The 16784-nt window shown below is 48.9% G+C and overlaps 1 protein-coding gene across 1 annotated transcript in view; it reads left to right on the forward strand.

Moving 5' to 3' along the window:
- LOC120748604 (alpha-2-macroglobulin-like protein 1) overlaps window positions 1-15241 on the forward strand; it is a 29772-nt gene extending 14531 nt beyond the window's left edge. The window contains exons 15-38 of the mRNA XM_040055215.1: window positions 317-380; window positions 1140-1285; window positions 2237-2386; window positions 2742-2858; window positions 3395-3542; window positions 3976-4087; window positions 5348-5573; window positions 6079-6205; window positions 6494-6615; window positions 7081-7135; window positions 7828-7911; window positions 8303-8479; window positions 8642-8723; window positions 9090-9246; window positions 9444-9518; window positions 11090-11252; window positions 11902-12119; window positions 12302-12517; window positions 13009-13133; window positions 13497-13587; window positions 14023-14091; window positions 14312-14414; window positions 14507-14548; window positions 14931-15241. Coding sequence (XP_039911149.1) covers window positions 317-380; window positions 1140-1285; window positions 2237-2386; window positions 2742-2858; window positions 3395-3542; window positions 3976-4087; window positions 5348-5573; window positions 6079-6205; window positions 6494-6615; window positions 7081-7135; window positions 7828-7911; window positions 8303-8479; window positions 8642-8723; window positions 9090-9246; window positions 9444-9518; window positions 11090-11252; window positions 11902-12119; window positions 12302-12517; window positions 13009-13133; window positions 13497-13587; window positions 14023-14091; window positions 14312-14414; window positions 14507-14547 — 2868 coding nt within the window. The 3' untranslated portion in view covers window position 14548; window positions 14931-15241. The remainder of the gene's footprint in view (window positions 1-316; window positions 381-1139; window positions 1286-2236; window positions 2387-2741; window positions 2859-3394; window positions 3543-3975; window positions 4088-5347; window positions 5574-6078; window positions 6206-6493; window positions 6616-7080; window positions 7136-7827; window positions 7912-8302; window positions 8480-8641; window positions 8724-9089; window positions 9247-9443; window positions 9519-11089; window positions 11253-11901; window positions 12120-12301; window positions 12518-13008; window positions 13134-13496; window positions 13588-14022; window positions 14092-14311; window positions 14415-14506; window positions 14549-14930) is intronic.
- The last annotated feature ends 1543 nt before the right edge of the window (window positions 15242-16784 follow it).

A 16784-nucleotide genomic window follows, 5' to 3' on the forward strand; every position in this document is an offset into this window, starting at 1 on the left:
GGATCAGGACAGGGAGTTCCTCTAGTCATCATGGAACTGGATCCTGGTTTTGATTCTGGTACTGCAGTAATAGCAACAAAGGCAGAACCTTTATTTTAGGCTCTGCACAGGTGCAGGGCAGGTATTGGCCTTACCTGTCCTCCCCCACATCACTTCACCCCTGAGCTCTTCTCACTAGCTGAGAGCAAATAAAGCTAATATTCCTCCCTCAACCTCCATTTAATCTCCCAATTTAATTTCGGGATTACTTTGATCTTCTTAGTGGTCCCAAAGGCTATGTGACTACGTGACCGTCCCTTTCTGTGTTCTTCTCTAGGTCACAGGGAAAAGAGGGATAGTCCACGCAGGTCAGCAGACCGTTTGGGTTGGGCTGCCAAGAAGTAAGTGCGCTCCCCAGTGTCACGTCTAGTGAGCACTCAGTGGTCTGTGGCATCCACTCCTATTTGGATAAGCGGTATAAACCTCCCTGCAATGTAGGGGTGGCTCACTCCTTGTGTGCTGCATCAGAGCACCGTGCCTTTCCAGATTTCATGTTCCCTTTGCCCTCCTGCTCTGTACCGAGAGCAGAATACTCGGCATTTCCCAGCCCATAGGCTCATCCTCTGTTGTCTTCAAGCCTCCTTTTGCTTCTGCTCCTGCAAGCAGCATGAAACTGTAGCCTTACCCTCCATAGCAACTGTGTCTACAAATAATCTGGGTAATTAGGATGCCACATCTTATCATTTTGATGTCTGTTAACACACTGTTGCCTATTTCTCCAGCTCTTGTGTTTTAAAACCTGAATTATAAGTATTTTGGGACAAGGTTGCCTCTTCATTGGTGATGGGATGGGAGATGTTGGTTGAGAGGAGGCTTTGAAAGATATCTGAGACTCTCACTTTTTGTGGAGCCAAGTTTGAACTCCAAAGTACTGTTTCGTGTCCCCAAGGCAATACACAGAAAAGTCCTTTGCTGGTCTTGAACACCAGATCCAGAAATGTGCTGATTGTTTCAGTAGTCTCCAGAAATCTCTTTGGTCTTGAAAGACTTCAGTAAAGGAGGAAAGGATTCAAACAGGCACATGCAGAATGGCAAAGCTGATCAGACTCTATTTTCACTACCAAATTTACTTCCTCTTATTCCCTCTCTTCTCCATCTAGTGCTGGAAGGCTCCTTCTCCATCCCTCTTACATTCAGCTTTACCTATGCCCCAGCTTCAAGACTTGTTGTTTATGTCATCTTCCCTAATGGAAAAATCATTGCCGATTCTGCCATCTTCAGTGTCTCCACGTGTTTCAGAAACAAGGTAGGGTTTGTGTTTGAGTGACTAACGTGTGAGCATGGACGTGTCTGCTGCAGTGGAAGCAGGGCTGTGTCGCTGCGCGTGGCCGATACTGTGTGATGCTGTCGCATGAACTGCAGTTTGTGATTGCTGAGGTGTGCTGTGATGCTTGGAGCAATGGTGTGCTCAGCATTGTGGGGGCTGCTGCAACGTTTGGGAAAGGCAGAGAGTTGCTGTCTGTCTCCATAGGCAACTGCAGCCTGCTAGGATCATAGATAATCCAGCCCAGCACAGGTCATTTGTGTGGTTCTCAGGAGAGCTCAGGGCTGCTCTGCTGCTGCAGCAGACAATTAGAATTGCTAGTGCATGGTATTGGGAAGAAATCTGAGAGTGGATGATGGAAGAAGTGGATTTTACTGGCCATCCAGAAAGGGCTGAGTGCATCTGGTCATTGTGACATCCTTGGGAATCTGCTTTCTTGGCTGTGTCTTGCACTCTAGAGGTGAATTTCTGAGAGGGCATTACCCCTGCTCCACAGCTGTTTGTCTGCCATAGACAGTCAGATTCAACCAAGAACAAGAGGAGTTTCAGGAAACTGAGGCAAATCCCACAAAGAGCCTGGAGATAAGGACTAGGCTTAATTTTGATCTGGGACCCCAGAAGAAGGGGCTTTATGTGTGAGATGTGTGACTATGGCTGGCTGGTTTGCTGGGTAGAGAAGAGAGAGCTGTGCTCTGACACGGAAATGTCTCCATGTGCACACTGATGTTTCCCCCTCTGCCTTCTTTCCCATCAGAACCTCAATGTGGTGTTTTTTTAGTACCTTCTGGGGGTCCTTGGGAGCTTCCCTGGGTTTCTATCCAAGGCAGGTCTTTGGAAACTCTCTTCATGTAGGTCCCTTCCCTGCTTGGGAAGCGGTAGGGCGGCCACCCTTAGAAATGTCACTCAGGCACTGCCTGCATTCTTCCCGTCCAGGTGGAGCTGAATTTCTCAACGCCAGAGACCCTCCCTGGCTCACAGGTTGGCCTCCACCTCCAGGCAGCCCCTGGCTCCACGTGTGCTGTCTGGGCTGTGGATCCAAGCGCCTTCTGGACAAAGCCAGGGAAAGAACTGAGCAGCCATTTGGTGAGCCAGCCTGCTCTGACTTTTTCCCTTCCCTACTGACAGGAGGTGGGAGGGAGGCCGCTGCACCTGTGCAGAACTTAACTCCAGGAAATTGAAAGCACGGCCTGGAGGGATCAGCAGCACTTTCCCTGTGTGGATGGGTAGGGATCAGGGATTAAGGAAGAGGCTGAGCATCACTCAGTGGTAAAACAGCTTCTGTGCTGGCACTATCAGAGGAGAGCCCAGGAAGTGAGAGCGATCCTGGGCTTTTTGGCATGTGTTCACACACGGTAGCCAAAGCAATTCAAACAGGCCTTGGATGCAAGAGAGGAAGGGAATGCCAGGCTGATTATTTTTTTTCCTCTTGCTTTCTCAGATCTACGGGCTGTTCCTATCTCTTTATAACTCCAGGTACCCTCGCCAAGTGTCTGAAGATGATAGTTCATGCGGGCTCCCAAATTCTGACGAGCCTGATGTGTTTACGGCATTCAGGGTAAAAATGGTTGATTTGGTGGGTTGAGATAATTCATGAACTGAGGGAAATGTGGCCCCTGACTTTATCAATATCCAAGAGATGCCACTGCAGACAGGACAGTGAACAGGTGCAGTTTAGGCCCTTGTAACTTGTGTGTTATTTGAATAAGTGACTTGAAATGTATAAGGAAAAATCATTGTGTGGTTGCCACACTTGGGTTGTGTGACTCAGGATGCCAAGGCTTATTCATTACTTTAATTGGATTTCACACAATTTGTTTAATCTTCATAGCATGAGCCATTGCACCCTGGAGGCAGAGAAGGCATAGTACCCAAATGAGCATGTGTTTGAAAAGGAATAATTTTGGCTGACTCAGGCCAGATGAATTACCTTAGAAGACCTTGTTTGCCCATTGCTGGGGATCTGAATTATTCCTTCTTAAAATGAAACAAGAGAGTGTAGAGGACAGCCAAGTCCCCACTGCATGAGGGGACAAAAAGGGACAAGCACAGAGAGGGGAGGACAATCTTCTGGTGTTTTATTTTTTCCTACAGGAAATGGGATTGAAAATTATGTCTAACACTAATATCAAGAAACCCAGAGTATGTCCAACCACTCCATTGACAACTACGCTGCGAGGAACAGGAACGTTTATCTCCAGGCCCAGGTTGACGTTTGCCCAGCCCCATAAAGTGTATAACAGTAAGCATTTGCCAGCTGGTTCTTCTTACGTGGGAGGCTTAGTCTTTCATGTGAGAGCAGATCTGGGTTTGTGCCAAGAGGCATCAGTTGCTGTGAGTGTAAATGAAAGAGAAAGAGGATTTCCTGTCCCTAAACCTGTTGTGCTAATATGAGGGCTGATAGTGGGATGTATGGATCTCAGGTTTTGTCTCTGGGGTGAGGGAAATGTTGCCCGTCCCATGGTGCCTCCACACGCAAGTAAAGCCCAAAGCTCCTCGGACATTTGAAATGAGGCAAGGGATTTTAAAATTTGGGACAGCACATTTTGTTCTGTTGCCATGCTTCCCAAGAGCTGATGGAATTTGCTGCAGCCTGAGCTGTGCTGGAGTTCCTCTGCTCTTAACCAGGACCTGAGGACGCCTTGGTGACTGTAGGTCTTTGTTGTTTTCAACAGAGCATCTGACGTCAACCTATCAGCCCACTATGTTTCCACCCTTTTCTTCAGCAGAAGAGAAAGCACACAAGCATTTTCACCAAACCTGGCTGTGGGATTTGTACCCTGTGGGGTGAGTAAACTGAGCAGTGAGGGTTTAGTTGGTCATTTTGTGTGGCTGGGAGGCAGATGCAGATGATGCAGCTGAGTTTAGATCATAGGCAGCTGTGCAAGGCACTTAAGGGAGCACATCATGGGGCTCACACCTGTAGGCTGTTCATTGCTGGAGCTGATGTATGCATTAAATGCATTCTCCTCTACTAGAAGTGCTGGTCATCCATGAGAGGTGGCTAGCACAGGAAGATAGGAAAGCATGAGGTATGGCAAAACAGCTTTGTTTATTGCCTACGCTCTGCTTTTGGTAGTCCTGTGGGCTTGCATTTCCCAAAATGTGCTCACAGATATATCCTGGTATCCAGGGGAAGATGATGTCTGTGAAAGTCCTTCACAGGACTGAAAATTGTGTCCTGTGAGAAAGGCCCAGTGTGCACACAGGGTCTGCCCAGAGAGCTTTCAGGGATTTTGCATCTGACACTTCAAGATTTTTTTGTGTGTTCTCTGAAGACTGAAAGATGCTCAGGCCAGATCCTGAGCATATTTCCCATCAACATCTGTCCTCTCCCACCTCCACTGTCCTTACAGATACATCCACCTCTTCACCCCTAGCAGCAGATATTTCCTCTGTGATTTGTTCACCAACCTGATCTGAGCCACCAAAAGGTTTCTGTGTTGTGTGTGCTGCCTTCCTGTACATGCATGGTGAAATAAGCCAAATAATACCAGTATCATTAGCTATGTCTGCTTTTTGTGTCAGCTGTGGTGGCAGCTGCAGAAGAGTCTGCTCCTCTCAAAAGCTGTGATGTGTGCACAGGACAAGTCTCTGCCCTGCCCTCATGCTGGGCTTTAAGGTGTTAGTGTCTCACAGGACAGAGAATGCCTGGATCAACCTCGTCTGCTAAGCCTGTTGCTGCTAGTCCTGTTGCTCTGCTGGTTTCTGGTTTTCCATTTCTAGGCCAAGAAGAGTAAGACTGCTGACATCTGTAAGCCATTTTTAGATGTGCAAAGGGCAAGTGCTGTCTGTGATTGATGGCATCTTGCAGCCATATAACTTATTGACCCAAGTTTTCTGTTGATAGAAGCACCTGCGGTGGGGTCCCCACTTCTACAAGGATTTACTTGTAACACTGCAAGGGCTGAGAGTTCAGTAGGGGCTGGACTGTGAGGGAGGTGAGGTGATGGGGTGCTCTGCAGAGAAGGACACAGAGCAGGTAACCTGCCCTGGCGTATGGTGTCATTCAATTAAATGCTTCTGTCGCTGACTGCTTCTCCCCAGCCCCAGTGGGAACAAGAATGTCACTGTCACTGTGCCTGACACCATCACAGAATGGAAAGCAGGAATGTTCTGCACAGGACCTAACGGCTTTGGGTTTGCTCCAACCTCCCGGCTGATTGTTTCCAAGCCCTTTCTTGTGGAGCTGCCACTGCCTTCTTCTGTGGTCCAGGGTGAGACCTTCAACTTGAAGGCCACAGTCTTCAACAACCTGCAGCAATGCATGAGGGTAGGTGAGCCCCGATAGCCTCTGCAAGGACAGCAGGACATGGCCGATGCCTGTGACCTGTGATCATAGAAACACAGGGGAAGGGGCCTCAAAGATCATCCAGTTCCCTTTGAGAAGTCATGGCAGTTCAATGACATTCCCTCTGACTGGAAAGGGGAAAACATTACCCCCACTTTTAAAATGAGAAATAAGGAAGCACCCTTGACAGGCTTGAGAGTTGGGCCTGTGCCAACCCCATGAAGTTCAGCAAGGCCAAGTGCACGGTCCCACACCTGGACTGGGGCAATCCCAAACACAAACACAGACACACTGGTTGCCCTTGATAACCCTGGCCAGGTTGCCAGGACTTTATCTTTCCCAACCGGATCCCTGGCTAATCAAACAATCTGTGTGTATTCCTCTCAGGCTGTGCCCCTGCTTCCACCCTCTTTAGACTTCCTTTTTGTGTTGTTGATGTTTATTTATTATCACCTGCCATCCTTGCTGATCCTCCTGATCCCTTCAGATCCAAGTGACCCTGGAGGAGCTTGCACACTTCCAGCTGAAGCCATGCAAAGACTGTGTCTACAGCAGCTGCTTGTGCGCCGGGGAAGCCAAGACCTTTCAGTGGAGTGTCACAGCTGAGCAACTGGGTGAGGAGCACAGGGAGGTGGGGTGGTGGAATTGGGAAAGGATGGGAACAAGGTGTGGATGTTTTGTAAGAGCTGACAGAGAGTGAGGAGCAGTTTGCCCTGTTACCCAGACAGTACTTACTTGCACTTATCCTATGGTCATGGTTACTCACAAGCCTGTGCTAGGAGGTACAGATGCATACAGGGCTCTGGTCAAATTTTTTGTTGTCAGTGGGCGATGTCTATTGTATTAAAGGGAAGTGTTTCCTCAGAAGGTGTCTTATGCACCTAAATGTGTGTTATTTTCAGGGCTCGTGAATGTCACCCTCAGCACAGAGGCTGTGGCCACCAAAGAGCTCTGTGGTGAGGAGATACCATTCGTCCCAAAACAAGGACAGAAGGACACGATCACCAAACTCATTCAAGTCCGGGTCAGTCAAGCTGTACTGTTACCTAAGCCTCAAAGTAGGTTTTGTGTGATTCCCAGATTTTGTGCGTGTTAATTTTGGGAGCTACCCCCTGCTATTCAAAATGTGTAATTACCATCTCAGGGTGTGAGGAGTGATGGATATAGAAGGTAAAGGGGCACCCTCCACTTCATACCATGGAAAACTTTAAACACTCTTTTATGTCCTTGCCTCCTGAATTCTCTGCTGAATCTTACAGCACCATTTTCACAGATATTCAGAATTTAGGATATTCTGAAAATGCATGCTGGTTTCTGATCTGAAGTGAAAATGATTGAAAGTAGTTTGTGTTTTTGTATGATGATAATGATACTCCAGCTGACTGTTCACCCAGAACCAGGATTCTGAATATACCTTCTTCTAATCCACTTCTAATCCCATTTCTCTCCTGGGTGCTCATTAAAATGCTACTTTTATGTCCTCCAACAGCCAGAGGGAGTGTTGGTAGAAAAGGCTCACAGCTCCATCCTGTGTCCCGAAAAAGGTAGATGGATTGTTTTCTTCTTTCACCCTCTTCATCCCCCTCTTCCTGCCTAACCACCTTCTGGGCATTTCCACGTGTTCTCTGTCCGCATGATGAAGCTACACAAGTGTATTCTAATGGTGGTGCCAGCTGGGGCTTTCTCCCAGGCAGGGATGTGGGGAGGTCTGGTCTTTCACCATCAACATCCCTGGCACTAATGGGACAGCTTGAGGCCTTTTTCACCTGTGGAAACAATACCACACTACTGAACATGGTGAGGCTGGAGGACATGGCTTAGGACTGCTGTTCCTGTCTTGAATTTTATGGTGTATGATGGGGCTGGTTTTTCTTCAGCTGATTTTGAGAGCATGAGGAGCGTTGAGAAGAAAGCCTGCAACTGAAATATTAAATGAGATGGAGTAACTTTTGTGGAGAAAAACAAGTGGCTCTGACCCCTGAGGGTTTCCAGGAGAAAATCCTCTCAACCTCTTTATAAAGAAGGGCGTTAGGAGAGCACAGTTACCATGAGGTGGATGGAGGAGGTTAGGGGTGGAATGGGACATGGATTTTTGAAGTGATTTACAGCCTCTTTGACAGGAAAAATGTAAGCTATCACAGAAGAGCCTTAAACAGTTTCTGGGGATTTTGGAGGCTTTTTTCATCAGAATCTCTTTCTCTTTTGTTCTCCCCACACTGTACCTGACTGGTGTCAGGGAATCCAGCAGAGGAGTCTGTGTCCCTGGTGTTGCCTGTAAATGTGGTTGAAGGTTCAGTCAGAGCCACCGTCTCAGTCACTGGTAAGGAATTAAGCTATGTTAGTACCCTTGCAAATCCCATATCTCTGAGTTTAGCCCTAGGAAAGCCCAAACCCGAACTCCCCCACACCCCTTCTGAGGTTTCCAAAGCTCCACTGCCCTGTTCCTCCAATGTGTGTGGCTGTGTTTCCCGTTTCCTGACAACCTAAAACACTCAGCAAGGGAGAGAGTGTTGTGGTAATGAGCTTCCCTGCCAGGATGGGAATATGTACAGTTCATATGAGGGTCACAGGAGAAGGTGGCTGGACGGAGGTGTCCCCACACTTCTGGGCCAGGCCCACCTTGCTTGGTGCTCTGCTGGGAGCAGTCACAGGTAGGAGGAGGTGGATCTCACTGCCCAGGAGGTGGTCAGGGTGCTTATGTTTTGTCTCAGGGGACCTCATGGGGATGGCACTGCAGAACCTGGACCACCTGGTGCAGATGCCCCACGGCTGTGGGGAGCAGAACATGGTGCTGTTTGCCCCCATTGTCTATGTGCTGCAGTACCTGGAGAAGACGAGGCAGCTGAGCCCTGAGATCAAGGATAGGGCAACAGGATTCCTGCGCAATGGTGAGTGCAACAGGCCCCCCCTTGCCCCTCTGCCTTCCCCTGTGTCCAACCGTCCCAGGTTTCTACTCCCTTTCCACCTGGAGCACTCAACCACCCCGTTCCTTCACAGCGATTTCATTGCAAATACCACTCTGAGCACTCATGTCCTGTCCTGCTTCCCAGGGTACCAGATACAGCTGCAGTATCAGCACCCTGATGGCTCCTACAGTGAATTTGGTACCAAGGATGAGTATGGTAATACTTGGTAAGCCCTGGGCCCTCTCCCTGCTGTCTACCTGCTCTCTGACAGCCAGGAGGTGGGCAGCTTTCAGCTTCCAGCATGAAACTCTTGCTGTCCTATTGGATTCAAAGAGTTCTAGAAGCTTTGTGGACTAGGGTACCCCATGGGTAGGCATCCCCAGTCCTGGGGATGAACTGACCTTGAACCAGCACGTTAGAAATAGCAAAATAGATAAAGAGAGATCCACCAGTTTCAAACCCCATTTTTTTTCCCCTCAACTCTGCTTAGATTCTTTCTTTCTGCGCATTCTTCCTGCTCTTTCATGCATTACACCTCTATCTGATTCTCTCTTCCTTCTTTCATGCCTTTTTTTCTGTTCTCCCCAATCAGGCTGACTGCATTTGTGGTTAAATGCTTTGTCCAAGCCAAGCCATACATTTACCTGGACAACCGGATTATCCAAGCTGCTCTCACCTGGCTGGAATTCCACCAGCTTCCCAGTGGTTGCTTCAAAAACGTGGGGCAACTTTTCCACACATTCATGAAGGTAGGAGCCAGTGCACCTTGAAGGACAGCACTAAGCAGTTCTTGCCAAGTGTGCTGGTAATTGTTTAAATTCACTTGCCTGTGTTGTTGTGCTTTCTTGAGAGGGAGCAAGCCAGGGATAGGTGAGACGTCTCCTGAAAATCTTCAGTACTTGCCTATTAATTTTCCCAGCTTTTTGGATGTATATGGTTTTTTTAGGGAGGTGTGGATGGAGAAGTCCCCTTGGCTGCCTACATCACTGCTGCATACTTGGAGGCAGGAGCAACACCAGAGGTAAATACTGGGATTCTTCGCCATGCTCTTGCCTTAAGATCTGAGTCTTAAAGAACTTAGTGGCGATGCTGGGGTAGGCAACAGAGCACCCTGGAGGGACATGTGGACAAAGTAATAGAACGGTGAGGAAGATCCTGCAGCTTCTCAGGAAAAACTCTCCCATTGAGGAGGGCATCCCTGGCAGGGAGAAGATGAGGGACTGGGGACCACTGGACTTCATGGCTAGATACTGTGCTGGCCATTTCCCGGGAATGAGCTGTTCATTCCCGCTGCCCCCACCTCCCATGCCCTTGCTGGTCCTACGCAGCTGAAGGCTGATCCTGAGGTGAGCTGCTCCCACAGTCAAGTAAACAGACATAATGTAACTCCTAATAGGGTTTAGCTTCACAAAAAAAACCCCAGAAGTCTGGGAAAGGAGTGCTGTAGGGCAGCTGGAACTGCGTGCTTAGGTAATTACACTAAGAGGGGGCTCTTACAAGTGCTGAGGATTGTAGCTAGTTTCTAGACTATGGTGCAGGCAAATAAAAACCCAATTAACTTGATGGAGAGACACAATTGTAGACACTGAGAAGTGAAGTCCTCTGGAAATCGGAAAAGTAAGTGAAACAGCAATGCTTTTCAGCAGAACAGAAAGCAGTGGGCTTAGGAAAAAAAAGAAAAAAAAAAAAAGTTGGAAATTAACCTACCTCCTGGCAATAGATGTCCTTCAGGTCACCCTTTTTTCATCATAAGTACAATTATTCAGTGTGAAGGTGAATTAAACACAGTTGCCCTGCTCAGCAGGCTATGTCTACGCATTTGCAGTTGTGTGGTTTTGCTGTTGTTGTGTTTGGACTGGGAAAGTAAGACATGGTGGTGTTATTCCCACAGGAAAGGTGTTAATTTCATTGAGAGAGCACTGCTCAAGCCCAAAACCAGCTCAGGGGGAGGTCTGTCAAGCACCTTCCACCAAGGGCTGAAGTCACTGCTGCTGGTGCTGCACTGATACAGAGGGTGCAGGGCCAGGCACAGAGTCACCTGGGCGAATGAGCGGGGTGCTTTCCAGAGGAGGGCAACGAGGCTGGTGAAGGACTTGGAACACAAGCCGTATGAAGAATGACTGAGGGAGCTGGGGTTGTTCAGCCTGGAGAAAAAGAGACTCAGTGACCTTATCACTCTCTACAACTTCCTGAAGGGTGGTTGTAGACACCTGGGGGTTGTCTCTTTCACAGGCAGCAACTGAATGACAGAATGAGAGGACACAGCCTCAGGCTGCACCAAGGGAAATATAGGATGGATATTAGGAAAAGGTTTTTTACAGAAAGAGTGATAAAGTACTGGAATAGTCTTCCCAGGGAGGTGATGGATTCACCATCCCTGGATGTGTTTAAAAAAAGATTGGATGCGTCACTCGATGCCATGATCTGGTTGAGGTGTTAGGGCATGGGTTGGACTCTTGAAGGTCTCTTCCAACGTAGACATTCTGTGATTCTGTGCTGGCATATGGCAGTGCATGCTTCTGCTTGCGTCCCGGGGTCTGCCCGGCTCACGGGGTTTGTGTGTGGGCAGCGCCGTGTCCCTCTCTCCTGCAGAGCACGGTGGTGCGCAGGGCGCTGGGCTGCATCGCTCCTGCCCTCCCCAGGGCTGCCAGCACTTACACCCAGGCCCTGCTGGCCTACACCTTCGCCCTGGCCAAGGACTCTCAGCGCACCCAGGAGCTCCTTGATGCGCTTGACCGAAAGGCGATCAGAGCAGGTACGGGGGCCTCAGCGCCGGGGGAGCATCAGAGAAGGGAGAGGTGACCTTTCTGAGCCCTTGGTAACATGCAGCCTGGGAGGAACACAGCCTTGCCCTCTAGGCCCTGCACTAAGGAGGGTGTTTAGACATCCATTGATCCATTGAATGAGCTCATGGCAGCGCGTGCTGCCAACGCTGTGGTGGGGGTGCTGATTTCCTTCAGATCTCCTGCCCTTTTCTGGTACCTGAAGTGGAGGTTGGGGTTTGGGACACTTGGGAATTCTTGTGCAGGGCTGCAAAATGCCAGAGAGGAAAGCAAGCTGCCCTATGCCTTGTTAGTCCCTGACCCTCAGGGCTGGCCAGTGGACAGCTGGCTAGTATCAGGTAGTGAGTGGACCTGGCAAGCAAGAATTTGGACAACTGGGAGGTAATGCTTATGCAGAATTTTGGCATATTGTTTTTTTGTATGTCACCTTGATGTGGAATACTGAGTGTTAGGTATTGCAAAATACCTTGGTTTTCAGCTGCCCTGGTGATGTGATGACCCAGCCAAAAGATGGTTACCCAATGGTCTCTGCAGACACAAGCCACTGTGTCTAGGAGGCTAGGCCACAGGAGATCTTCCCTGACATCCCTCAAGATTTCCTCTGGTACCTTTCTTTCCCAGATGGGCAGATCCACTGGAGTCAGACCTCATCCAAGCCCAGAACCAGTAGCAGCCCGTGGTCACAGCCAGTGTCTGTGGATGTGGAGCTGACAGCATACATCCTCCTGGCCCTGCTCTCCAAGCCAAATGTCACAGAGTCTGACCTCACCACGGCCTCTGGCATCGTGGCATGGCTCACCAGGCAGCAGAATGCCTATGGAGGATTTGCCTCAACACAGGTAACTCCTGGCCAGGGAAGGGGACGTTTCTTGAGAAAGAACCTCTGCAAAATATGCACACAATGTATGCAAGTGTAAATGCTTTGGGCAAAGGAGCCCTTGGATATGGAGGTCCTCAGGATGCTGATTTCAAGTGTCTCTGGATGTCGGAGATGCAAACGCAATTGTGTTTTCCTTTTCAGGACACAGTAGTGGCCTTGCAGGCATTGGCTAAGTACGCAGCAGTGACACACAGCACGCAGGGGGATGCAGAAGTGAGGGTGAGGTCCCATGGAGGCTTTGGGAAGGAGTTCCAAGTCTCCTACCAGAACCGGCTGCTGGTGCAGGAGGCGGCACTGACAGAGGTCCCGGGCAAATTCTTGGTGCAGGCGCACGGCAGCTGTTGTGTCTTTACTCGGGTAGGTTCCCACAGACCCTGCTGTGACCACCCTCATCTCCTCAGCTGGTGCAAACCAAAACTCTGTTGCACCTTTGTGGAAGGAAATGTGCATTAGCCATATTTTAATCCCAGCCTGGTGCCAATGCCATAAACCTGTGTGTGGGAGGAAACAGAACCTGCCCAAATAAGAGGACCATGATGCTTCCACGGCTCTCAAGAGTACTGGAAGATGAAAATGTTTTATAGTGGTCCCACAGCTGTGTGCCTGACTTGCACAGTCTCAGTTGAAAGTTTGAGAAGGAGCCTGTGGAAGGTTTCCAATCTGAGGGACTTTTATTTTGTGTACTGGGACGAGTGTGCTTATTGCATATCATTTACCCATTCTCTGTCTGGCATCCAACCTTTGAGGAGCTGACTAACCAGTGGGGAAAAAAAAAAAAAAGAGGTGTCATAGATGATATCAAGCTAATTATCAATGTCTTAGTCTGGTTTTTTTGTCTCTCCCTGCAGATGGTGCTGAGGTACAACACACCCTCCCCACAAGACTCAACATCCTTTGCCTTGCAAGTGAAAACTGACCCGGTGAATTGCACCGAGGACGATACACGCTCTGTTACTGTCCATGTGGATGTCAGGTGACTCTAAAGATCTCATCCCACTTGAGAAGGAAAGCTGGGCATGGCTGGAGAGCTGAGGGGTGCTTCTTGGCTGCAGTGGAGGCAGCAGGCAGTTTCATCTGGAGGGCCAGATGGAGAGCCTTGGCTCTTGCTGGAGAAGGGTGTGCAGTAGTCAGCTCAGACTAGGGATGCTCAGAGAAGTGCAGCCATCCTCTGCACCCTGTGAGAGGGAGCAGTGACTGCCTCGGTCCCAGCCCTGGCTGGGGTGCCTGGCTCAGGGCACTGTACACAGGGGCTGGTGGTAAAGGGAAGGGAAAGCTGGGAGAAATGCTCTTTTTAATGTTCTCCCTCGGAGACTTTCTTTTTAATCTTCTCCTCCAGGTACAATGGGAAGAAATCCACTTCCAACATGGTGATTCTGGAGGTGTCCTTACTGACTGGATTTGCCCTGGCTCCAGGATCTGGGGTGTCTGTAAGAAGTGTGGGATCAGGGTTGGGATGTGGTGTCAGTGGGACCATCCATGCCCAAGGAGAGGGGAAGGTTGCGTAGGAAGGCGTTGCCTGTCTCTTCCTTGGGCAATCTCGCCATCCCTTCCCCTCTACCACACAACAAACTTGAACACATACTGTTGGCTCTTTCTTTGAGCCTTGAGGATGGTGATACTCCTGGCCCAATCAGTTTAGCATATCCCTGTTGGCTAAGTAGCCTAGGCTCTTGTCCCTGGGGATTGCAGGAGCTGAGTGGCCCTGCAGGGAGATCAGCCTGAAGAGATAAGAGTCCAAAATACGTTTGGAAGGGAGTGAATGAGAATCTGTCCACTCAAATTTAGATAAACCTTGCGGGGATGTCTCACGCCTTCCTTTCAAAAGACAAAACTAAATTGCTTCCTCCTTGCTCCTGTCCTAGCTGCAACATGGGCACTCTGTAAGAAGGACTGAGAAAACACAGGGAGGTGTTGCCATCTACTTGGACAAGGTAAGGTCTGTGCTGCTAGAGAAGCTGCAGGAGTGGAGGGCACTGCCAGAGTTGTTGGGAGAATCCAGGACCGGGGCTAGCAGATCAGAATACTCAAGACTCATCTTGAAGTCCAGTGTTTGAGTCTACAGAGTTGTTATTGTCAGTTAATGGGATCAAATTCAGGTGAGGAATAAAAAGAACATCTCTTAAGTGACCTGCCATTTATCTTCTCCCCCAGCTGAGCCATATCTCTGACACATATGTCCTGCATCTGGAGCAGGAGATTGAGGTGACCAACCTGAAGCCAGGCCATGTCCGGGTCTATGACTACTACAACCCAGGTCAGTGTGGAACCATGGGGTGCCAGGGCTGCCTGGGTGTTTGCACTTAGCTCTGTGCAAGGATAACTTAAATCTCTCCTGTTCTTTTGCAGAGGAGCAGGCCCTTGCTGACTATAATGTCTTCTGTATCTGAGGTAGGTGCAAATCCCCTCCCCTGTACAGACCTAGCAGCCTTGTCATGCTTCCTCTGCACCCCATCCACTTCTCTGTGTCCCACTGGAGCCCTGTGTATCTCTGATTCAGCATGTTCCCTTCATCTAGGACTGTATCTGAAACTCCCTAAGCAGAATTCATGGTACTAGTTTCAGCTTATTATATTTGGGTATGGAGAGTTTCTCTTTCTGAGGAGGGGCTGAAATAAAACAAAAGATACTGGAACAAACAACCCCCCCCCACCTTTCCTTTAGAGCCCTTAGTAGGAGCCTGTTCTCCCTAGCTGTTAGCATCCCAAAGTTAATATCTGGGTCATATTATTTGCTCTCTGGGTTACTCTCTCTTCTGCTCTCATTTCTGCAGACACTTGGACTTCATCCTTACTGTCCACTGCTTTAGCTCTCCGGGATCCCACTGGTGCAAGATGCCTTAGGACAGTGGGACTGCTGCATTACTGCTCCTGGTGTAATGAGACCTGTGTCAACTGGAAAGTCACATCTCAGGCCTGGACTTTGGTGTTGTGACACATCTCAGGTTGAATTTCAGGACTAACTCCAGCCTAACCTCTGCTGCTCATCCTGACAGCCATTACCTGGTGAATTTTTGGGGGTGTCTGATTAATTCTGATTGTTTTAATCCAGGGATTTTCTTGCTTGTAAAAAGAATGAAAATAAAATACAAATCACAAATCTGGGTACTCTGGTGTGTGTTTGGACTCTGTGATAGCATTTACCTGGGAAGAGTGAGCAGAAGCAAATTTTGTATCTGAGCTGTGTCACTGGCATTCATTTCCTCCAGTGCTGGATTCTCTTCCAGCAGTGCTGTGCAGACATCAGTATGGGGTGAGGACTCCTAGTCCTGCATGGAGGCTGATCCCACTGAGCATCATCTACTGCACACAGATGTAGCTGAGCCACAAGGTCTTGGCTGCCGGTGCCCTTTATGTGGATGTAAATCTACCCTGCTGTGTCTCTCACAGACTGACTCTGTCCTTCTGGCACAGAAATCAGAAAGGGAGTAATTTTAGTTTCTGCACCTCCTGTGGGGCTGGATCTTGCTCAGAACAAGTCAAACAGGAGATATCAGGAAAGGGTGGTGCCCTGGCGTTGAACCCCCTGCCAATGAGCAAGGAAAGTGAGCAGGGTCTTTGCCACATTACAAGGAGCTGGGCAGGCAATTCAACAAATTGCCAAAGAGTACGTGAAAATTCCACATCTATCGCTGCTTTTTAAAATCCAACCTCACGATTTAAGTGCTGGTGATCACGGATCTTTTAGGTTGACAGTGACATGTCTCTGTATAAACAAGTAGATCTCCATGGACCCTCCCTAGAGCTGGCTGTAAGAGTGTGATGGCTAAGTGTAAAGGCAGGCTTAAGAGTGGAAGGTGTGGAACACAGGTGAGGGTTGAGGGTCAGGATTTGGTTACAGTGCTGAAAGCCCTCCATACACTGCAACAAGGCTGGGATTTGTGGTGGTTTAATGGGAGGGATTTGGAAAGCACATTTAAATTTTAACTGTGATGCTCCAGAGTAATCCTGAGGACTCAGCAGGTCCTGTCCATGAGACAAAGATGTGAGTGTTTTAAGGTTTTTTTTTAGGAGCAAACACACCGAGGAGATGTGCCAGTAAGGCAGGCTGCTGGCAGCCTGCTCTGTGCTTCATGTGCAGTTTGGCAGGGCTAGAGTGAAAGCATGAGCTCAGCACAGCAGCTGGATGGCAGCAATACCTTTTGCAGTGTCAGAAGTGGCTGAACTGATGCTGCAGGTGTCACTTTCTCCTCTTGCACCTTTGTTTAAAAAGGTGCTTTTCCTCCCCTCTTTATTCAATTTCCTCAGTAGTCCATGAGCAATGCAGGTCTCAACTCTGCAGAACAGAGTTTTAAATTACTTTTGTTGAAACTTTTTCTAAAAACTCTTTCCAAATATTTCTGCTTTCTTTGCAAACGTCTTCTCTCTCCTTTGCCTTTACTGCTGGAAAAGTCTGTCCTTGCTGGTATCAAAAAGCAGAACTGGAGCCAGCCAGGCCTGCAGCTGGTACTTGGAGAGTACATTGCCTAGAGCTTGGAGTCTTGCAGAGTGGGAGGAACTCCACCTATCCCTGCCAATGCCACCATGTTCTTATAATCTGTTTTGCAGAGCTTAGCAAAGCACAGGTCTGAGGAAAATCCTCAGCACCGGAGGTTTATTGGGAAAACAACTTCTGTGGTGGTTATACA

The sequence above is a fragment of the Hirundo rustica genome, chromosome 2, assembly GCF_015227805.2.
Source record: "Hirundo rustica isolate bHirRus1 chromosome 2, bHirRus1.pri.v3, whole genome shotgun sequence".
Taxonomy (NCBI): Eukaryota; Metazoa; Chordata; class Aves; order Passeriformes; family Hirundinidae; genus Hirundo; species Hirundo rustica.